The 24,213-nt window shown below is 43.4% G+C and overlaps 1 protein-coding gene across 1 annotated transcript in view; it reads left to right on the forward strand.

Annotated features, from left to right (window-relative positions):
• Positions 1 to 24,213, forward strand: part of CARMIL1 (capping protein regulator and myosin 1 linker 1) — a 995,540-nt gene that overhangs the window by 878,994 nt on the left and 92,333 nt on the right. The window contains exons 31-32 of the mRNA XM_085607022.1: positions 3,312 to 3,508; positions 18,141 to 18,250. Coding sequence (XP_085463148.1) covers positions 3,312 to 3,508; positions 18,141 to 18,250 — 307 coding nt within the window. The remainder of the gene's footprint in view (positions 1 to 3,311; positions 3,509 to 18,140; positions 18,251 to 24,213) is intronic.

Consider the following 24,213-nt stretch of genomic DNA (forward strand, 5'->3'; position numbering starts at 1 on the left):
ATAAGGCCCAACTTTTTAATACCAGCCCTTTGTACAGATTCAGCCATTGGGCACGAGATTAGATCTTAAAACCTCATGCTGAACCATTGGAACCAAAGCGGGCATATTTGTAGGATACAACAGCCAGAGGAAAATGCATGGTGTCTGAGAACTCAAGTAAGAACTGTTGATTTCCCCTCGCTGTATACTTCTTGAACCTGAAGCATCTATCGCAGGACAGAATGTGAGACATCACCAACAGGGCAGCCGTTGGTTCATATCTCAACATGACACCATCTTAAAGAAGAGCAAGGGTGTTACCTACAGTGAGCGATAGTGAAACACTCATAAGTTCTTTTGTATATAAAGAATAAACAAAAGTAAGAGAGGTGTGGGCTCAGTGGATAACCATCAGTTCAAGATCCCACAGTCCTCCTCAACAGTGTTTACAAACTAATCAATATGTGATTTAACTGTCTCCAGAGCTCTGGTAGGAGTGCGTATGGATAACTGCATGATGTCAAAGGAGAGTCTTGGGAGTGATTTTGATGTGGCTTCGAGAGGTGGGGGAGAGGTGCGGAATCCACCATGGTGTATTCTGTCTGAGATTGACCCTCTCTTCCACCCATACACTATCCTGTGGGATTCTAACATGAAGGATTCTTGATTTTGAGTAAATCGGAGAATCAAATCTTTGTCCTTATAATTAAGTAGTTGAGCGATCATGGGCTGGATGGTAAATGTGACTGCTCTTTCAGCCCGCTCAACAATAAAGCATTGGAAAGAGATTCCAGTGGTAGGATCAATCTCAACCTATAGTCCAAAAAGTTCTCAGCAGAAGACCCTTTACAGCCCTCTGGAAATCCCACAGAACAAAGATTGTTCCTCCTGGCCCTCCCTTCAGCATCCTCCACACTCGCTTCAAGTTCCCTGGAGGTCACCGACAGCTTGGATAGAGTCTGTTGCAGTTTTGCCACCTTATTTTCCTTCCCAGACACAAGAGTCTCCTTTTTAGTATCCTGTTACTTGCTGGTCTAACATCTTGACGAAGCAGCATAATATCCATTCCAACAGCGCCAATTTTGGTCTCCAGTGTGTCCCTTGACTGTGGTATAGCAGTAAGGATGGCTGTAGTGCCCTCTGTAACCGTGGCCCCTAGGTTTCCCAGGTGGTGCATCTGCCATCTAAGATGATGATGCTGGGTGGTACTTCCAACATTTGTACATTTGTCTAGGGTACCCTGTTTGCCAAGAAGAGGGTGGTTTATCTTTAGCCATTGTTTCTTTAGGTGCTGGTGTGAAACAGATTGCGCAGTCAATTTATGGAGCTATCCTAATCAATGTGTCATGAGCGATCAGACACAATCTCTGGTAGGAGGGATTCAAGCGCAGATTTGCATCCAGTCGAGGTACGCATGACTGTGTCAAATTACACCCAATGGTACCCTATCTACTCAGTTCTGTGGACAGCAGAATCAGAAAAGCTCCCCCGTACTCTGCAGTCCCCAGAGTCCTAGAGGTTTCTTATTTGTATTGACTCTAGACCCCCTCAACACCACCATACACCAGCCGGTCCAGAACTTTGGCAATTTACCCACATCCAGTATTTAACCTGTATTGAGGTTTGACAGGTCAGCCTTGCCCTTCACCTCCTTGGAATGTCCATTTCCAAGTCAGTCAATGGTTCTGCTGAATGCAGATTCCAGAAGGTTCGGCGGACCTCCTTCAGCCAGCTGGTGATCTGTTCGAGTCTCGACCTGGTACCAACCAGCAACCCTCCTCCAATCAGCCCATTGGCAAGGAAAAGTCCACCCAAGCTCCAGTCTGCCCCAAGGGGCTCACTTCATAATCCCCAAAAAGACACGAGTCAATGATCGTATGCATCATCGATCGGTGTTTGTGCCCCAGTTTTGTCTCACTGCCTGGGTGGCCAGCCTCCTCAGTAAATGTGTGGGTCAGCTCCTTTACTCCTCGACAATGTTTCCAGTCACATCAGGGTCAGCCAGTCTGGACTAGCGCTCACTCTCCCTCCATTGTAGGGCCCCTACAGCACCAGCTTTGGAGCAGGCCAGGCTGTAACTGCGGCAAATTCAAAAGTCGGGCCCAGATCACAGCCCAAGTAAGCGTCTGCCTGTGCTACGAGGCTTACGACCAGCCCCTTTGTCTCTAGGCCTCACTCCGCCCGAGCTCCACCGCCCCTACGCCGCTGTCCATGGACACTCTGGTGGCACTGTAACCAGCACAGCATGAAGCACCATGGAAAAAACAGGAAGGTGAAGGTTATGAAGAGAGTGGCTGTCGAAGTTGGCTTAATTCACGACTGCCATCTTGGGCCCAGGTGCTTCATGTGATACAGTTTTGAGTAGCTAGACAGTCACTGTACATGTTTTCTTGAAGTTAAGAGCTACTAAAGAATACAACAGTGGTTAGTTCTCTATTGCCAGCCATATAATGATCACCATTTTTCAAGAATCAAAATGCAAACTTAATCTATTAACACTCAACTATACATAACTCATTTGAGAAAATCCTCCAATTTGTGGTAGGATTGCTTCATCCTGCACTGCAGTTTCTCATTTTGGTGGCAAATCTTCTGGTGGAATCCCCTGTGCCTGAGGAGACTCCTTCAATGGTGGATTTTGCACTTCCTTCACAATTTGAGTAGTTTATGATACTTCCTAACTCACAATCAGGCCTTACTTATTGATTCAAACATACCCTTCTCAATTTTCAAGTTAGTTAGCTCAAATATGAACTATGTTAGCAGCTATAATATTATACTGCAATTGGTTTACCTAGACCTTCAAGGCATGTTTACTTGGCTCATACAGGACATTGCTGTCACAATATTTCCAACCATGTCCACCTTTGAAGGCTTTCCACCTTTTGAGAATGGAGGTGGTGGCCATAACCCAATCCTCTCCTAATATTTTAAATTCTGTCTTATGCCTCTTACAATGCTATGACCCACATTTTATCACCCTGAATCTGATTCAGGCTTCTTTGGTTTATACACAATAGTTTTCATTTTAAAAATGTTATAATAGAGGATGATTCACACATTTTATTTTCCTTTAATTTGTACATCTACTTATTGGATAGGTCACGTTATATCCCTGCATATATAGCTCTGGTTCCAAATAGCTGCATTGACCTTAATATTTAATATTGTGTCATAATTTGAGCCAGAACAACCATAATAGCTTACTGCTTAATGTTCATTGTTGTTTTACATGTATTCTTCAATTGAAAGCAAATGTTGATTGCATTCTGCTCTAACAGTTTTGCGCCATATGGTTTGATGTAGCTAATATCCTCTTCTGCTGTTTTTAGAAATGGAGTTTGACTTGGATAAAGCCCTAGAAGAGGTTCCAATACACACCGAAGACCCGCCATATCCACATTCCAAGCTGGAAAAACGAACCTCAAATGTCCTAGCAGAACTACCTTCCGAGGAAGCCAAGAAGCTGGAGCACTTTACTAAATTAAGACCAAAGCGGAATAAAAAACAACGCACGGGTAAAACACCTGTGAGTAAAACACATGCCTTACCTTCAAGATCCAGTTGAAATAAAACCTACCTGATGTTCCTCTACTAGTAGAGCAAGCTGAGCTATTAGCTTGTCAAAGCTCCACAACATAAAATTGACATACCAATTGATTTGCAAGAGTAACCAAAGTTAGATATTCTTCAGTAAACATCTGCTTTTCTGGCCAAACATGTATACAGGCATATATTTGGATGAGAGATAGATAGATATGTTTATTTGCACAATTAATTAAAATCATTGGAATTCATGCAATAAGGACATAAAAAGCACTTTCCACTCTCAATTAAAAAGTTCATGTTAAAAAAAAAAAAGAAAAAATTCATAGCTAACACAGCAGAGGTTCGTGGGGGACATCTGCTCATAAAATTGAGTTTATCTTGGTCATGAATTTTACAAATCGGGCGGCAATCTGAGCTGAGTCCCCCTTCATGCACTCCTTTAGGGCCTCTTGGCATGTCCGCACATTGAGAGTTATCCAGATGGGGCGCAACCAGAAGATTCGAAAGGAGAGTAGGATTCTACAGATGCACAAAACGTGTATTACATTTTCTTCCCCTTTGCTGCAAAAACGACACTGAGAGGGCGTATCTGCCTTATACCTCCGTCCATACTTATATGCCATCAGGGGAATTAGGCCAAAACGTAGTCTCATTAGCTGATGTTTCTCCGATGGCTTCATAGCGGATGACAGATAATGCGGTAAGGTTTTAAGGTCATAAAGTTTTGACGCCCAGCTACCATGGGATAGATTTTTCACGGCTGATGCATCGTGTTCCACTGAGGGGATCTTTGCTTGTTTAGTCAAAACTTTAGCGACCACCCCTATGGGCAGCGAGTTTGCCCATAATTCATGAGCTTCTAGTGCGTCCAAGCAGAATATTAAAAATGTATTCCAGGAAGTGCTGGAGTTGTTTAACAGTGACCATATAGAGCTCTTTAGTGTGGAGTCACGAGCCATTTTAGTTTTTACACAATAGGCAATGAATCTTGCTTTCATAATCAAATGTTGGGAAGACAGGCAGAACTCCATACGGATTTGGGCATGAGAGGTCGAGTTGGGTTGAAACACTCTGCGAAAACAAGCTGATTGCACTCTATCCAACCAGGTGAACATTTTATCTTTAAAAATAATGGCGCCAAAAGCTATAGTGGGTAGTAATTTGGCACCTATCACTCTGATTAACTGAGTGAAGTCTGAAGAATGGAGAGCTTTCTTTGTTCTTAAGAAGGCCCCCCTCCAAGATATTTGTATATGGCAACTACCTCAATAGGTTTCCCAGCGATGTGCCAGGGGTGCTGTCTTGCTCGATGCCTCGAGACTATCATCACCTTAGTTTTAGAAATATTAATCTCCAAAGCATTTGGTTCACAGTACGATGCCAGGGAATCAAAAAGCAGTTGAAGGCCCACCTGGGTTTGATCAAGGAGAATTCTGTCATCTGCATATTGCATTGACTGGATTTTAACAGATGCGATTCTTGGTGGGAAAGCTCGAGAGCAGGCCAGCCACTCAGGCAAGTCTGCAAGGTACAAATTAAAAAGTAGAGGGGCCAAAATTCATCCCCGCTTTAGGACTCTGTTGGTCATGATTTTATTAGTTGTAGACCAACCAGAGTAAACTTTTATTTTTACCCAGGTATCGGTATAGAGAGCGATTATGGCATTCAATAGAGACTGCGAAATGCCCCATTTGATTAGTTTTTCCCAAAGCCTGGGGCGGACAATGCTATCAAATGCCTTCCGAAAATCAATAAATCCCAAAAATAGCGATTTTCCCTTTGTTGCAAGAGTGCCCTCAATCATGTGGGCTAAGCAGATCAGATTGTCCTCGTTGTGGCAGCCCTTTTGGAAACCGGTTTGAGTAAAAGGTATTAGTTTACGGTCTTCCACCCAGCTGGTCAATTCTTGTAATAAGATGCTTGCATAGGCCTTCCCGTCGATGCCAAGGAGGGCAATCATCTGATAGTTGTCGGGATTAGACCGCTGGCCTTTTTTGTAGATTGGAACGAGGAGAGCTCCTCGCCAAGAATCAGGAATAGGCCCACCCATTCTGCATGCCTCAAATAGGGGGGCCAAGAGTGCTGCCCACATGAGTAGAAGCTTTATATATCTTTGTTGGTAAACCATTTATGCCCGGCGCCCCTCCTGGGCGCATTTGCTTTATAATAAGTGCAACTTGTTTGGGGGCGATCTTAATAGTGGGTGGCGTTCCAATATGGGTAATAAGGAGAGTAGAGCTGCGATAATTATGCCAGTTGTTTCTGACGGGCTCAACGTAAAGTGCTTCAATATGAGCCTCCCATTCAGTGGGGGGAGATATTTGTTACAGTAGATGGTTGATCCGATCTAACAGCCTTATTTACCCAGCTCCAGAATCTCCTCTGATCCTTTGATTTTATAATTTCAGGGGCAATTGTCCAATGATGATCTTCTTTTATCATCTGAGAGGTGAACCTTGCCTTCCAATACTCTTTACGCGTAATCAATAACTTCTCTCGTATGGACTTGTGATCTATGTTGTTGTAGGTGCATTTGCGCAGTAAGTTTTTTAATTTGGGTTTAATACTCAACATAGTTTGCTTGTGCTCACTGGAGTGGGGTATAGTCGAGGGGGAATTATTTGAACTTTTAAATGTCTTTATAGATAGATTTTTTATGAGGCCTCCACTACCTGTTCCCACGATAGTGCCGTCAGCTGGTCGCTAGACTCGTGGTTCAGGTTTTCCAAGAAGTCGTCCACCTTCTCTTCAATTGTTTCTTGTTGGTCCAGGGTCCACCGTAGTTTTCTAACAGCCTCCAATATAGATTCTTTCCCAATCAAATAACTGTTTGGGCGGTAGCTCTGCCAGGATAGAGCTTTGCACGTTAGGACGGCATGATCACTTTCCAATGAAGGGATTACCATAAATTCCTGAGCAAGATGAAAGTGGGCGACCGAGATCCATATGTAATCCAAGGTAGGCATTCTGAAGGGGGATACATGGGTATAAGCAGTGGGCGAGTCTGAATCGAGTCTGCCGTTTAAAATGCGGAGCCCTAGGTGGTTGGATGAGAGAAACATTAGATATACTTTGCCGTCATGTTTAGTTAGCCTTTCATAATATGTGTATGCATGTTGACGGCAAGAAATGATTTGAAGAGAATACAAAGCCTTTATGAGCTCCAACTGTCAAGTCAAAGATAGCTTTATTTCGGCAAAAGCCACAAAAGTATAAAATTAATAAGATAAAAATATAAAAAGTACAACTCATTAAAATGTATAATAAGTCTTGATTCGAAGCAAACATCTGTTGGAGTCATAAATTGTGCAAAGGTTTCTCACATATTAGCAGCAAATGATACAGATGCCAACAAGTAGATAGAAGAGCATGTTCCAGTATGTCACAACTATATTATCACAGTCATTTAAAGGCAGTCCTCTTCGCCCACCTCAGACCCAGAATTTTTGCGACCACACAGGCATACAATGGTCAAGAATCGTCTCTTAGTATCTTCAAAGCAGTGCGATGACTGGATGTACCCAGCTGCCTACAGATAGGTGCCATCCATGTAAATCGAAACTGGGCGAATGCCGGACACGTGAATAACACATGTGGTACGGACTCAGTTTGATCATGACAGAAAGGGCATACTGTAGAAACGGATCCTGCCCTCTTTACAGGGGGAGTGACCCTACTCTGAATTGATGGTATAATTTCCTGTCTGGTGAAACTGTGATCAGATCCCAATAATTCTCTAGGCCATGAATACATTTCAAATACAAAAATCCCTCTTTAAGGTAGTGCCCATACCTTTTTGTTCCTCTTTGTGTAATGTAAATATTCAGTACTGTTTTTTCAATACTCTCTTAGGAGGAATTTGGCCTGCAGTTGGATGGAACCAAAAATCACCCAGGCCTAGTGAAAGCAACATTTATTTTTATTTAAATCAGCCAAGGGACTTTGTTTAATCTGTCTACCTTGATGATATCTTGTAGCGTGGCAGCATAATGCTCCTACTCTAGAGTACCCAAATTCTTTACCAAAATAGCAAAGGCTGTAAGGATGCCTTGAGAGCTACCTTTTTAAAACCCATGTCCAAGGATAGAGGATACAACAGTGTACTGGACGAAAGAGACAGTAATGATCTTAAAAATGTATTCTCTGATCTTGCCAGGTCAGCGGCGTCACTAAAACCTCATAACTCTGCACCATATACAGCAGCTCCCAGGGCCTTAGCCTCATAAACCTGCAGAGCTGGTGTAATTGGCTTTGTGAACGAGGCATGATGTTCTTTTAGAATTGCACCTACAATCTGTCTATGTTTTAAGGGTGCCGTGTTGATGTGTGGGGGCCATAGCATATTGGACGAAAGTTTATTGCCCAGATAATCAAAATTCAAGCCTCTCCTGAGTCTTGTCCCCTAATACTAGACTACCCTTGTACTTTTTATGGTGGTTGAATGCCATGAATTTCGTTTTGGCTATATTAATCTCTAAGCTACATTCCCGACAGAAGACACCAAATCTCTAAAGAAATTTTTGCAGACCACTTGAGGCTTTCGAAATCAACAAGGTGTCTTCTGCAAATAACAGTATAGGAGTTTTGACATTCACTATGGAAGGGACATCAGCTGGGGTCTCAGATAGATGTACACCTTTCAACACTGGGATCTTGTCAGTCAATTGGCCCTGTGCCCCCTATCTGATCCGAGCAAAGTTTTTGTCATGAAGCCTAATCAATAAAGATAAAATATCATGGGGCATGCTCATTCCCGAACCTGCCACAGCCTCAGGCAAGGAACCAGGCCGAAAGTGGATTTTAGTTTGACAAAGGCAACATATAAGTTGCCCCTGCTGATCAAAGCCATCTTCCAATAAATTGTAATGAATCGAAAGACCTGGTCTGTGGTAGATGTTTTTTCTCAAAACCCAGCTTGAAGCAGGCTTATTGTATGCAATCGATTAGGCTGATGGGCCTGTAATTGGCTGGGAGACTCTTGTCACCCTTTTTATATACCAATGTTACTTCCGCTCCCTTCTATAAATCAGGGATTTATTTATTTATTTGTAAAGTTTTGTATAGCGTGAACAAGACCCAGAAGGGTATCAGAGCACCTCACAGTTGACGTAGGCAGGATACCAAAGTGGGATAAGCATAGTCGTTACAAATAGGTTCAAGACGAGTGCATGATAACAACATGATTCAGAGCATTTAAACAAGACCGGATGGATCCAATAATAGAGAGGAGTGGGCAATGTAAGCGGTAACAGTAAGATCATAGCCTGCTAACACTAGTAATCACCTGATTACACAAATGTAAAAGATCAGGTAATGGGAGAGAAACATCCCATAAATAACATACAAAGTTGTGCAGTGGCCTGTTCACACTGATGGGGCATCCATTACAATAGCATTAGCTAGAACTAATTTATAATCAGCCCAGACATCAATATCGTGTACATAAACATCTACTGGTAGACCATCTAGGCCTCGAGCCCTACTACTTGTAAAGATGATCAGTGAGTCAATAACATCTTCGACAATAATTGGTGGGGTGTCAAAATTCTGGAAGATACTTACTGTATAACACCGTCATGGTATAAAGCTGAAAAACAGGTAAACCAATCAGAAGGGGGAAAGTGATTCTGGGGCTTAAAGCTTAAAGAATTCTCACCCTCCGCAACCAGATTACAGAAACATGAATGGTCTTTGGATAAACACGCTTCTGCTAAATCCAACCATTTTTATTTTCCCACTCTTTCTTAGCTTTCAACATGCTGAGCTTGTATGCCTTTCTGGTAGCTCAGATCAGAGCAATGTTTTTCAACTTTATAGCCCTGACCAAAGTACACCTTAAGTGTCTACACTCCCTTTTAAACCAGCTATTGCCTTTTGGAGTGAACTTCTTACTAGTAGTAATAGGGATGCAAAAATAAGTGTTTGCAAAGAAAACATTGTGCAACTCTCTAGTATTCAATAGGTCACTCTCCTTTTCACTGCTTTCTATTATCTTAGGCAGTATTGCCTTTACGTCCTTCCTAATATTTAAAAGAACTTCTGGTTTCGTGACGATCTGTCACCATTTAAGGCGACGCCTATCAATTGTGGGCACAACATTGCCATTACTAATAAAAGTTGAAAGATCATCTAAATACTTATCAAATAAAGCAAGCATCGTATGGGACAAGGGATTATGATTGCTCTCCACTTTTTCCCGTATGACCATGTCATCAACTCGGGATCACAATCTATAGTCAACCAAAATATTGTCAATACAGCTCTTGGACAAATCGTTATTAAATGTATGTGCCGCCTTGGAGTCTGATTTAGTTCAGCTATTAATGGCATTAACACTCAGTTCAATGGTAAGCACTTTTAGTTTGAGGTCGGCCTGTGGCCATCTTTTGACATTGAGAACCTCCAAATGGGGTATAGCTCATAATTCGTCCTCCTATGCTGTGAGTTCAATATCTTCCTTGTCAAGGGGCTCAAACATGATAATGAAGTCCCCGGCGAGGATCAAATTAGAGTTTGACTGGCACTTGTCCATGAAAACCTCCGGGGATTGTATAGTCATAGAAGCAAGACGACCCTTAACGCCTCTTGCACAAATAGTAAAACATTTCACACTTAGATTCCTCCTCTTTCTTACTTCAATGCCTAGTATGTCCGGGCAGTCAACTGTTAGTTGGCAAATCTTACAATATAAAGAAGACTTCACCCATATTGTTAAACCACCCGCAGGCCTCCCGAACTTGCTCGACTTGGCTGGGATTTGAAATGATAGATAGCTCAAAGTAAATAATAGTTCAGTGCAAAAGGTTTCTTGGAATAGGCATATCTTGTTATTATCGATGAATTCACACCATTAGAGTTGCATCAACTTAGTCCTAAGTCCCGCCACATTCCAAAAACCCATCGAGGTCACGATTGGTAAATGATTTTCAAGGCAACCACTCGATGGATGTGAAATACCTTCTACCTCAGTAACTACATTACTTGAGACATTGGGCTCTAATAATACATTACCAGCACACAGTGGACCAGATAGACCTGACTTGGTATTTACCTGCGAAGCAGTATGGTTAGCCGAAGATTGTAAAGTGGTTTCCCTTACTTGGGAAGAGTTATATGCATCACAGGTCAATGATAATACACCGACAACAAGGGGTCGGTCGACTAAGCCCATCATAACAGCATCATGTAAACCCTGAAATATGACATTTTTGGCTACAATCGTTGGAGGTTTACATGATTGTACGCTGTATAAGGGGCTAGATCCCCTCAGGTTGGCACCTTCAATGGAAAAACCGCTGGTGAAAGCTACTGAAACTAAGGCACGAAAGTCCTTACAAAAATAGGGCATTGCAGGAAAAACCTTCAATGGTGATAGACAATCCAAAATAGCGCCAGAATCTTAATTTTGTCAATCATTAGTGTCTAACCCTAATGGGGCTACTAATAATCCAACTGGGTTCCGTAGAACAGTGGGCCTTCTGACTCCCGACCCTAGATGCTTGAACTGGATACTGGATTTATTTGGAGGGCAGGACCTGATGTCCAAAGAAACCAGGCCATCAGCTATGTGCATATCCTTTAGACGCAGCTCAATTCTATCATAGGGCATGGCTGTTTCGGGGCATCTTTTGGCACTGATTATATCATCTCTAATGAGCAAACAACACCCCCTAACATGTCTTATCCAATGTGTGACTTTGTTTTAATGTATTCCTCGTCTTTTAATCTATTTGGACCTGACAATTTTGGAACATTAGGAATTGGAATCTGAAGCCCAAATAGTCACTGGTGTGCACAGGCTCATTGCTAAAATTAGGCCCACACCACCTACTTCATATACAAGTAGCTCTCGGTACAGCTCGCGGTGAGATCAAACGTGGAGGTCAGGGATTGACCTTCCAGCAAGACAAGTACAGGGGCAACAGGATCAAACCCAATGGTAAAAAGACAGCACAGTAGCCTGTAAGCTAAGGACAGTCACTATTGGTCACCATCAGACATCCCTCCCCCCCTCCACCAGGGCCAGCTGAAAGTTATCCATCGGGCAGTATCTGGTGCTACACCACAGGCACATAGCCTTTTGCAGTTCACAGCCCAGTTAGGGCAGTCAAATTTAACCCAGATGGAATGCGAGAACCACTCTCCAAATACTGTATGTTCTTGCTAGACTTGCTGTGTCCCAGAAATAGAGCCAAAGGGGGTGGCCCGCCTCTTCCTGACGCCAACGGGTGCAGGACGAGCCCATCGTTGGCCCGGGCACAGCCCACGCAGCAGGAATAGAGGACGCGCTTTATACCGCTGATGCAGCACATGTGAGTGAAGCATCAAGGACTACTTTCTGGGGTCCTGGGCAACTGGTCAATGTAGTTCCCTGCAGGAAGCCAGCACTAGCAGTAAAGCAACACTAGTGAGCCATGTGTCGGGACTAGAGGACGTGCTTTTTAGCGCCGATGCAGCACAGGTGAGAAATGGCAGACAGTAGCTCAGTATTTCCACTAGTATTTGTTGAATGCTCAACAGCTCTACACAACCTCAAACTGAATAGCAGTGATGTTAGTATCATCCAAAGACCCAGAACATACAAGCAAATTTATAAGCACAAAAGTTTGATTCACCTGAGCAGGGACACGATTCTCTGGCCTGCATGCCTGACAAAGATCTAGAACATAGTTTATCAGGAAGCTACACTTTTTTTGTTAGTGTTCGGTCTCTGTGCACTTTACCACTGCTAACCAATACTAAAGTGCTTGTGATCTCTCCCTAAAACTCGATATAATTGCCCTCCACCTGATTGCCTCATTTAATGTACTTATAAGTCCCTATTATATGGTACTACATGTTCTCAGGGTCAGTAAATAAAATACTATTAGTGGGCCTGAAGCACTCAATGTGCCACCCACCAAGGTAGCCCTTTAAAACTTGTCTTGGGCCTGCCATTGCAGTCTGTAGTACAGTTTTGAAATGCCATTTCGCCCTGACAAAATAAACCTTTTGCCAGATCTAAACCATCCTTTTTACTACTTATAAGTCGCCCCTTATATAGACCCTGAAAGTCCATAGGACAGGGTGCATGGTATTTAAAAAGTAGGACATGTGGCTTTAAGTTTTCCATTTCCTCGTAGTGAGAACCTCCTAAAGTCGTTTTCCCAGCACTGTAAGGCCTATCTCTCCCCTTGACATGATAGGCTTACCTTATTACATTTATTAAGTGCTTACTTTGGATTAGGAACAGTAAGAGGAGTCATGTTTAAACTGAAATGAATTATAATTTAAAATCCTATTTAATGGTAAAGTCAGATTTTAAGTCTGAAAAAGCTATGTTTAGGAAGTAGGCATTTTCTTGTCCTAACCATTTGTGCCTTATGTCCGAGTCCTGGGGCACATCACTGTGAATGGCACTGCTGTTTGATTTGTATATTTCTCCCAGACAGTGATACAAATGGAACAAAGTGTGGACAGGATGGGCCATCCTGCCAGTATGGCTGGGCGCCGAGCTGGTCCGTGCACCACTTAAACTTCAAATAACGTGCTTCCAGCTCACACAGAGGACCTTGTCACCAGTCTTTTATCATCCTAGACTTCCTGGAGGCTTGACAGGGGAAGGGGAAAACTTTGCAGAACCAGATATGGTCTAGTGAAGAGAAGCCCCCAATTCAAAGGAGGCACCAAGTATAAATTATGGACCCTGAGAGCAACTCTTCAGTACTCTTCCGATCTTCGGATGCCAAACTGGTGGTCATTCCCAGTTTCAAGAAGGTCAGATCCGGAGGCAGATCTTTTGAGGTCTCCGCTGCTAGACTCTGGAACACCCTTCCCAATGAGATCAGACACACCGATGATCTTTTGCCTTTTAGAAAAAAGGTAAAAACGTGGCTGTTCCCTGGCTAGCCTTTCGTCCTCGGTGGTCTTCTTTCCTCCTCAGACTCTGTCAGCGCCAGGATGCCTGTAATTGGCGACAGTTCGCGCTCTACAAGTTCCTAAATAAATAAATAAATAAATTCTGGAGCCTTGGGATACTTTTTTTTTTGTTTTTTTTTTTTTCAACAAACTTCATTGGTTTCTTCAGGATTACAACTTTCGGCATCATCAGTACACCGCATAGCAAAGCAATATCAACAGATGCTTCAAAGAGGCTCCGACATAGGAAGCCGTGAGAGCGATATCTACCAATTACCAATGGGCCAATCTAACACGTGTCACCTGGAAGTGTTCCGGTTGTGGCGTCATCCATAATCCCATTATTGGGCCTTCAGCCATCGTGCCGCACCCCTCTCAACCATCAGTTCCTTAGTTAGTGCACCTCTGTCAAGGCAAGGAACCGCACAGTACGAATATCGAAAAGCAACAATGCGTGGGTGCGACACCTTGGAGCGTCCATTACCTTCAATATTTTACAATCGATGTCTCCGTGAATTCACTGCATCCAAACCAATCTTAAACAAAACAACCAAAACAACAATTCCCCCACCCCCCTCCCAGCTGCTTCCCCCAACCCAACTGCCCCCCCCTATCCCTCCCCCCTCACTGCCGGGTCACTGGCACTCAAAGTTCGTATATCTAAGTACTCACACGGGGCCACCTGAGATCTCCCTCTCTGGACCTGGGGTTTCCCCCACTTCAATGGACATTCCAGCTGTACTGGGTATCGTGATTTGGGAGGCCTGTCCCGCTATTTCCTGCATCATTACCCCCCATGCTAGTAGCACCTAAGGCAACTTGGGGTCTCTCCAGGTGTTCCGTATGTGTCCTTCTTCAGCTAGGGCCCATTCCCTTAAATCTGACCTCCACTTTGCCAATACAGGTCCTCGCTGCGTCAACCAGTGGATTGCAATACGCCTTTTGGCTATCACTAACCCCAGGACCAGAAACCGCCTGCTTATCTTGCGCTTCGGGTCTCGCGGAATCAAGCCCAGTAAACATACACGGGGATCCAATGCAATCGTCCAACCGGTTATCCTAGTCAGTTCACCAATAACCGCTCCCCAGTACGTCTGGATCACTGGGCACGTCCAAACCATATGCAGGAAATCTGCTGGAACACCACGACATCTGGGACAGTGGGGGTCCCTGGAGCCATCAATGGCGTGCAACCTTCTAGGGGAGAGGTATGTCATGTGTATTATGTTGTACTGAATTTGCTTAAAGCGATTGCTCACTGCCACCTTCCGCACACTTTCGTGGATTCGCACCCAGTCGCGTGGTGCAAGCTCCTGCGGGCACACCTGCTGCCATTTTTCTTCAATTTTTAGGGGGCCGGTCTTTTTATCATCCCTCAACGCCTTATAGAGATGTGTAACACAGTTTCGCCCTCCCCCCATGGCGATCATAGTGACCAGAGTCCGGGTGTAACCCGGGGCTTCCGGAAACGTTGGCCACAATTGACGTGCCGTTGCTGCTATTTTTGCATAGTGTAGAAACTGCCCTGCCCCCAACTCAAAGGCGGTCATTGCCTCCTGATACGTAATAAATTTATCGTCTGGGTACAGGTCGGCCAACATCAGGCAGCCCCCTGACCTCCACGCCTCCGTTGACATGACTTGTTCAATCTGCGCAAAGGGCGGCATCTGCCAGAGGTCCGCCTCCGGGGCAAAAGGTCTATCTTGAATAATTTTACGTACCACTCGGTTCCAAATTGCAGCCCCAAGCTGCACCAGAGGCAGGTCCAGCCCCCCAGCCCGCCACAACAATGCCCCGAGCTGTCGGTCCCCGTACGTACCCGCCAGCAGGGACCTCTCCCAAGAGGGATCCACGTCCAACCAGGCTATGGCATGTTGTAATTGCGATGCAAAGTAGTAAAGCTCTAGATCCGGGATCTCCAAACCCCCTCTACCCCAGCTACGTTTCAGGACTTCCAAACTAACCCTGCATCGCTTCCCGTTCCATAACAGTTGGATCAGGAGCGAATCGAGTTCCCGAAAAACCCGGTGTGGGATTTCGAAAAACGACCCTTGCATAGTATAGAGACATCGGGGCAGGACTACCATCTTTATGAGTGCAATCTTTCCCATCAGGGAAAGGTTAAGAGTATTCCAAAAGGTAATACTACCCTGTAACCCCCGGATAATCCTCCCCATATTACGTCGATAGAACCCTTCCTCGGACCTAGCAAGCCATATCCCTAAGTATCGGATCGTGTCCTCCGCCCAAGGAAGTTCCAGGTCTGGTCGCTGGTCCGCCTCCCAGTCAATCTTGGATTCAATCGAGTAGAGCTGTGACTTTGCTCTGTTAATATAGAGTCCGGAGGCGTCAGCGAATTTGGCCAGCGCTGTTAACAATATCGGCAGAGATTGGGTCGGTCGACTCAGATATATTAACGCATCGTCGGCATACATTGACACCACATGCTCCGTGTTCCCCACCCGTATGCCCCGCCCCTCAAGTATCCTGCGCAAGTGGCACGAAGCCTTGGGATACTTTAGAAGAACTGCCGTGCCACCAGAGGATGGCCCTGCTGTTACTAGAGGACTGCCTTCCTGCATGAAGAACATTCTGATTGAAGGAGAAGTGGACCACCTCCTTGAACCCAGGACCACCAGAAGTGACTACAAGGTCTAGTTGACGGGCCTCCTGCGTGAGCTACACGGACATAGCAGGCTCTTGAGGCCTCAAACCCTGCAACTGGCCTCTGCTGGAGTAAGTCCTAAATCCCCCCAATAGTGCGCCCCTCAAGTCCTGGTCCCTTGGAAGTGGTGTTGATGGTATTGCTCCTGCCTAACCCTAAAACTTTAGATTTTAAAAAATGTTTCACCAAAAATTACCTGGAGAACCAGCTGAACACCGGGACCTACCTTCCAGCCAATCTGCCGAAAGTGCATCGCTGGCCAGCCTGGCTTTGCGGCAGCTCCCACTACTCTCTTCTCCGCAACAGCAAGTCCCTTTCAGTGGGACCTCTCAGTGACAGTATCCAGCCTCGTGGTGCCCTCTTCAGCTACAGCCTATCGCTTTGTCCCGCTGAAAGTTTTCGATTTCCAAAACGTTGTCTAATTCAGAAGGTAAACATTTTCATTAGGCTAGACAGCGACCGGCTCCCCATCAACAACAACTAACTCCTAAGCCTGGAAATCTAGATGTTCCTGCTCTAAACATTTTACCACCATTATCGTCAGCTTCACTGAGACATTGTCAAGCAGCTCCCCAGTGACGATGACCCCTTTCCATACACAGCCTGCTTCCTTGCCCCGCTGAACTCCAACATTTCCTGGACTTTTCTTCATAACTTTTTCTAACTCAGAAGCTTAAGCCAATCCACCCTTTGTATCTGCCCCGTGCTCTATCATGCCAGGCCGGAAATCCGCAGTTGGCACTTTGATGTTTTAGGCACCAGATTAACCTAAAAATGTTAAATTCAAAACTCCGGTTTAACTGATTTGATTTTTCATTGTGGTGTCATTTTATTTATCAAACTTTACTTCATTTTTCTAAATTGCTTTGAGATTTTTTTTCGTTTCGTTTTTTTCAGTTTATTACTGTTTGAGGGCTGCATAAACACTTTACACATTGTCTTTAAATTAAGCCCAACTACTTTTGTGCCAAGCTACCAGAGGTTTAAGCACAGGTCAATTTAGTGACTTTTGTGGTTCACGCTGACAAGGAATGTGGTTGTTGCCAGATTGGGGCTTCCACCTCCCCATAGCACAATAACCCAATTTCTTACAATTCCACCTTCTGTAATTTGGTTTATGCCAGAGCTAAATTTGCACCAGTGTGATCCTAAGAGGGTGTGCCCTCATTTGCATGAAGATGCAGTCCCATTAAAATGAGAGAATCTTTTGCCTATCTGCAACATTACAGACACAGGAACAGGGGAAATGAGACAGGCAGGTGGTGTGCCATGTGAGGAAGGGCTGCAGGGGGGTTGCTGTCTTTTATTGCACCTAATTGCAGGCAAGAATGTACCCCCCTTTGAAATTGAGGCCGGATCACCACCTGCAGTGTATTCAAACAGCCGGTCCGCTTTTCACTAGTGGGCTGTTTACCATGCAGGCACGAGTTTGTGGCTGCACTCTGAATAGCACTTTTACTGTAAAAGGACACACACTGTCTTTGTGTGTACCCGTCTCCACGACTTAAGTGCATGATTCATCGTCCTTTTCCAAACCTTGGGGGGCGGGGGGTAGTCAGGGGGGTAATGAACCTCTTCATTTTCTTTTTTTACCACACAAATATGGCTAGAACAGCAGTAGGTCACTTTAAAATATGTTTCCTTAAAGGAGTAGAGTAAGAATATCCTAACTTGGAGCAGGCACAAACATCCGCCAACAACCCATAGAGTTGATCAAAGCAATTGCAGCTCCTCATTTTCAAGCTCTTGAGAACAGGAAGAAATGAATCTGCCTGGCAAGGTCTCTACTCCCAATGCTGTCACTGGGTATTTTAAAAGATGGAGCCTTGCCTAAAACCTATCATGGGGTACACATGGGAAAGTGGGCGATGCGGGAATTGATCCTACGGAGCACTTTCATAGCTTGTATCGTATTACATACCAAACCTTTACTTTTTGTAAAATAGTTGAATGATTTGATGAAAACCAATGTGTTCTGTTCTTGTCTTTCGGTCTATCAGCCAAGAACTAACCATAAATGTGGGCACAAAATCCTTTTTTTTCTTTTCAGCAAGTAGGTGCCGAAGCTGCAACAGAAGGAGAACAGAATGGACTAATGGGGAGAGTTGACGAAGGAGTGGATGAATTTTTCACCAAGAAAGTGACAAAACTGGATTTAAAGTAAGTCTTGTTTGTTTTCAGAATAATTGTTTTTACCCAGTTCTTTTTAGGTCTCGCCTAGGCAGCGCTTGCGCTGCCTCTTCAAGACATGCTGTAATCAGGATATGGGCATGAAGCTCCACCCACTTTCTGCCCATCTTTTTAATTGGCTCCTGTTACTGTCCTTTTCAAATGGTGGCTTTTCATTGGTCAATAAGCTTAGTAGTCTCTACTTAGTACTGCCTTTTCTCATTTTGTAACCTTTCACGAGGAGTGCCCTTCTTACATGTGTTATTATGTTGTATATTTAAGTTTCAATCAGTGAACACTATTTTCTTAAAAGACTTTCTCTGACCTGCTGTTGCAGGCAGGACACCCTCTCCAGCAAATTAGTGTTTTTTTTTTTTTGCAATGCAACAGGCCGTGCTTGCATTTTAACAGTGGCAGCCGTGCAAGTTTTCTTTTATTGTGTGTGGCTCACCCAACTCCCTTTTTGAAACATTGGGACGTTTTTTTCACAGCGTGGCACACGGTAATCCCTACCTCGTGTCTTCTTTTTTAAAATCGCGGCTCACAATGGCGGCCACGCGTCTTCTTTTTAAAATGCGCTGCTCGCCCGACTTGCACCGCTCATGAAACTTGTTAATTTACCGAAAAAATATTACTTTATTCTTTTTGCAACGCAGCACACTTTAAGAACAGCTTACATGCGCCTTGCTTTTGTTCGACGTATACAAGGGGGTGGGACTGGTCCCTCGCCACAGCTTGAGGAGGAGTGCTTAAAACACACACGATCTCCTCTGGGCCAGCACTGCCTCACAGCCCCCCTCCATGCGGACTCCAGAACAACAATGAAGCGCGAGGCTCAGTTTGGAGTGCATGTGCATGTGGCTCTGAGCAAGCTTTCTCCCTCGAACCCTATTTACCTGTTGGATGCGCATGGGGACAATGGCATGCTTTTTAAAGAGGCACTAGTCACAAACCCGCCAAACTTAATGTTCCGGATGGCTAGCCATACAGGGTTGTGGAAACGTACACAAGGTTAGTAGTATCATGGTCATTTAAGTACACAGCAATTCCAAATAATTGTATGAAAGTAACTTATTTTATGTCCAAAATATTACTGCTGTCTTTTTCACGGGTGTAGTATATTCGCTGCAGCAAGCATCTCGGTGAGTGCAAAATATCAGTATTTTTGCAGCATATTTTAGACTATACCAGTACGCCCACGGCCATGCTCTTGTGGGCTAGACTCCAATCTGCCTCCATCACAAGTAACTCGCATTATAACGTATGCGCACTACTTGTTGATATAGATCATGTTGACCAATTACTTGGCTCCTTAGTGTTTGTTCTTACAGACACATATGCTGGGGTAGGTAACCTTTGAAGTGTCATCCATGAAGTTGGCCTTTGACCCACCATGTCCAAAAGATAAAAGTGGTGTTGAATTGGACGTTTAGGATCTCCCTTTAGTTGAGTTTCCAAGGGTGGCTGCACTATTGTGACCTTGGCCAAGGCTGTGTGAGGGTAGCGTATTTTCAGTGTTTTCTCCATAATGTATGCAGTGGGGTCCAGGTCCTTTGTTCCTGCAACCAACCCATATAGTTGCGTCACTTCATCTGTTTCAAGTCTTGGTGCACACCTCGTGCTCTATGGGGTATGACTTCACTTTCTGCCTGAGTGGCTGTGCCGGGTTCGTGTTTCTAATTATATCCCTGAGAATGTTTTAGTTAATTCAGATTTTTGGCTCCCGAGTTGGTGACACGCGTAATTCTATAACCATAGAGCTAGGGTTTTAGTTTGCTGTCTAGGTCGATTAGAACTTTTTAAGTTTAGTTGGGATTTCCTCAGGGCAGAACTGTCCCAGTAATCTACCTTGCCCCAGATCTCCCGATCGTTTTGATTCATGTCTGAATGTATTTGATATTAAATACGTTTTTTAAACCACAGCTGGGCCACAAGGAGATAAAGCCCTGCAGTAAGCTACTATTAATTGAAATGGAGGTATTGCAATGCTAGTGAAAATAAAACCTGCTGCTCGACACCTTTTATCCATATAACACTACATTCATACGTTTGTTATTATAGGTGAAAGTTCAGTATCTACTGCATCATAAATTGCGTGTTGCATACAATCACTGTATATCAGTGCTTTAAATGGGCAGGTACTGAGCACCTGCACCTCTTTATTTTGCGATGGAGCATACCTGCACTTCTCAGCAGACGTGCAATGCTTTTAATTGGAGAGTACCAGCACTTAACAGAATCAAGAAAGTACTCTGGTATAAGGGGCCAGCACTTCCGTTTTTCCATTTCAAGCACTTCTCTACATAGAAAAACGACTGGTCCCATTAGTGTACTGCATGCCCAGATTTAACCCATTTCGTTCTTGTTCTGGTGTTTATCGCATATGCATTTGAAAATCAGCATTGCACAAACTACATATATAAATATGCTGACCGTAATATATGCTGAGCGTAATGTGTTAATGGTATTCTATTTCTGACCTCAGAAAGATGAAAGGCTGAGTTGTCGGAGCCAGCATATGCCATTTTCACATGCAGGTCACAATAGATATCACCAGGGAATGGTTAGCTTGCTAAACAAAGATGAATTTGCATATTACTTATCAGTCCACTTGATATTTCTTTCTTGCTGTCATTTTTGTTAACTTTGCATTCTAGCATTTATTATCCAGAAATGCACTTCGATATCCTTAAAATGCCTTATAATTAAAGTCCCACTGTGCAGGCAAACGGGTACAGCAGTGTAGTGGGAGCTGTTATAAGCATGTTGTTTTTTTTTCTGTTAATTGTCATATTTTTCTGTTCTGTGTAGAACAAACGTTAGTATCAGACTTCAGTGACACGCCTAGTTCACTTTAAATCAAAGAAAACCAATGACCCAGGTCTGAGAAATGATCGCTTACATAGATTCTCAATACCACATAAATACTATCCACATAATTCCACTTCACACCATGCCACATAATTCTACTGCACAAATCCACTCCACACCACACTATTCCATCCATACAATTCCACAACTAACAATCACAATCCAACCCACGTAATTCCACTACACACCACATACATATCACACACATACACTCCATAACACATGGATAAAAGACATTGTCATTTTTGCCTACATACATTCTCAATACCACATAAGTACTATCCACATAATTTCACTTCACAACATGCCACATAATTCTACTACACAAATCCACTCCACACCACACTATTCCACACCACCCAATCCCACAACTAACAATCACAATCCAACCCACATAATTCCACTACACACCACATACATACCACATACATACACTCCATGACACATGGATAAAATACATTGTGGTTACAACGTCAATAGCTCTAACTCAAGTAAATGCGAGATCTGTTGTATTTCTAATGCTTGTTTAGTAATGTCTGCTGCAAATTTAACTGTCCTTTTCCTTAGAGCGAATACTTTGTTCCTGAGGAAATACATAGAATGTAATGTGCGAAACAGAAATAAATGATTTTGCACATCTTTGACTAAGACATTTTTTCTCGTGTACATATTTAAACACCGTCACATAATCTGTTGATTTTACTTGAAAATGTGAGATGCGGGCATTTCGAGGCATAAGACCGGATCGGGCGCTGTAGCTAATTTCAACATTTGATTAGGACACAAAATATAGTTAGCCATATATTTATTTGATCATTCATAATGCACTAGAACTAATTCCACCAGCATCTTTATTTTGTTGGTTTTATTTGGCTAGGGACGTGTTATTCTTTTAAAATTAGTTCGGGATGCAAGTATCTCGAAGTAATTACATCGAAATGCAATAAATATTTGAGTAGAACTAACATGGAGGGAAATCAATTGATTCAAAAGACACAATACATAAATCGGTGTGATACTAAGGGAAAACGTGTGTAAGGACTAATTAAAACAAGCATTTGCAATGCAATAGGTCTCATATTTATGTGAGTTTGAGCTATTGGCATTGGAAATGACAATGCATTTTATTTATGTTTTGGTTTTTAAAACATAAATAAAAGGCGTTGTCATTTATAATGCCAATATCTTAAACTTGCGTAAATGCGAGACCTGTTGCCTTGCAAATGCTTGTTTTGTTTTAGCCACAATATAAATAACATGACTGACTGATACTACAAAAGATTAATATTTATGGCAGTTTATAGCAGCGAAAAAATAATTCCAGACATTCAAGCGTTTTTGTATTCTATGAAGTTATTTGTATGTGAAATTTGATGTTGTTTTATAGCCTGTATCTCTGATTGAGATGGGAGTATATGTAAAGGGATGTGTAGGAGAGGATTGAGACGGGCAGTATATGTAAAGGGATCTGTAGGAGAGTGGATTGAGATGGGGGCATATGTAAAGGGATGTGTAGGTAGGAGAGAGGATTGAGACAGGACTATATGTAAAGGGTAGTGTTCGAGAGAGATTAAGACGGGAGTATATGTAAAGGGATGTGTAAGAGAAAGGATTGAGATGGGGAGTATATGTAAAGGGATGTGTAGGAGAGGATTGAGACAGGAGTAAATGTAAAGGGATCTGTAGGAGAGTGGATTGAGATGGGTAGTATATGTAATGGGATGTGTAGGAGAGGATTGAGAAGGGGAGTATATGTAAAGGGATGTGTAGGAGACAGGATTGAGAAGGGGAGTATATGTAAAGGGATGTGTAAGAGACAAGATTGAGAAGGGGAGTGTACGTAAAGGGGTTGTGTAGGAAACTGGATTGAGAAGGGGAGTATATGTAAAGGGATGTGTAGGAGGCATGATTGAGAAAGGGAGTATATGTACAGGGTAGTGTTCGAGAGAGGATTGAGACGGGGAGTATATGTAAAGGGATGTGTAGGAGAGAGGATTGAGATGGGGAGTATATGTAAAGTGATGTGTTCAAGAGAGGATTGAGATGGGGAGTATATGTAAAGGGATGTGTAGGAGAGAGGATTGATACGGGGAGCATATGTAAAGGGATGTGTAGGTAGGAGAGGATTGAGACAGGAGTATATGTAAAGGGTTGTGTTCGAGAGAGGATTGAGACAGGAGTATATGTAAAGAGATGTGTAGGAGAGAGGTTGTGGCATTGCGGCTACAACTGCCTACTCTGGAACTCGCCGGCTCTATATCCTATGAGTGTAGGCAGATCACTATCGGTGCATAAAAAAATATGACCTTATATAATTTAACTGGTACTCTCTTAAAGCGCTGTAATAAAATTGTGTCGAGTTTGCACTGCATAAACCTGCTAAAAAACAGGGCAACTTTCAAAAATGAGGTCACACTTCATTTTGCGCCTTAAAGTGGCAATGTATGAATGCTTTCTACATATCTATTACAGCGATAGCATTGCGCGCTGGATGCTGAGCGTGGGATTCATGGACGCAATAATAGTTTTTTTCACAGGCTGATAACCTCCAGACACGTGTGTACTTTAATCTGCTGCACTCCTCGACTGTCAAGACCCATTCTTTGCTCGAGCCAACCCCCTCCAGGTCTCAGAGGAAGTAATATCAGATCAAGTGTCTCTTAGCACTGCTGAACGCCTCTCTTCCTTTGAAGAACAAGAGTTAACAAATTTAAAAAAATGGCGGGCCACTCTTTTTTTTTTCTATTTGTTTACTTTTGGTACAATCGCGGCACCTGCACTTTATTTTAACATGGTTAAAGGTAAAGCGCGGGTGCCCAGTTTGCTGCAAAAGTAAAGAAATAGAAAAAAACCCTATTTCTTTACTATTTCAACAATAGCGGCACTCGCGCTTTACTTTTAAGAAATGAGGTCAGACTTCATTTTGTGCCTGAAAGCGGCAATGCATGAATGCTTTCTACAGATCTATTACATGGATAGCGTTGGACGCTGGATGCTGAGTGGGGGATTCATGGGCACAATTACAGTTTTTTTCACAGGCTGATAACCTCCAGACACGTGTGTACTTTAATCCACTGCACTCC

This window comes from Triturus cristatus, chromosome 5_2 (genome assembly GCF_964204655.1).
Source record: "Triturus cristatus chromosome 5_2, aTriCri1.1, whole genome shotgun sequence".
Taxonomy (NCBI): domain Eukaryota; kingdom Metazoa; phylum Chordata; class Amphibia; order Caudata; family Salamandridae; genus Triturus; species Triturus cristatus.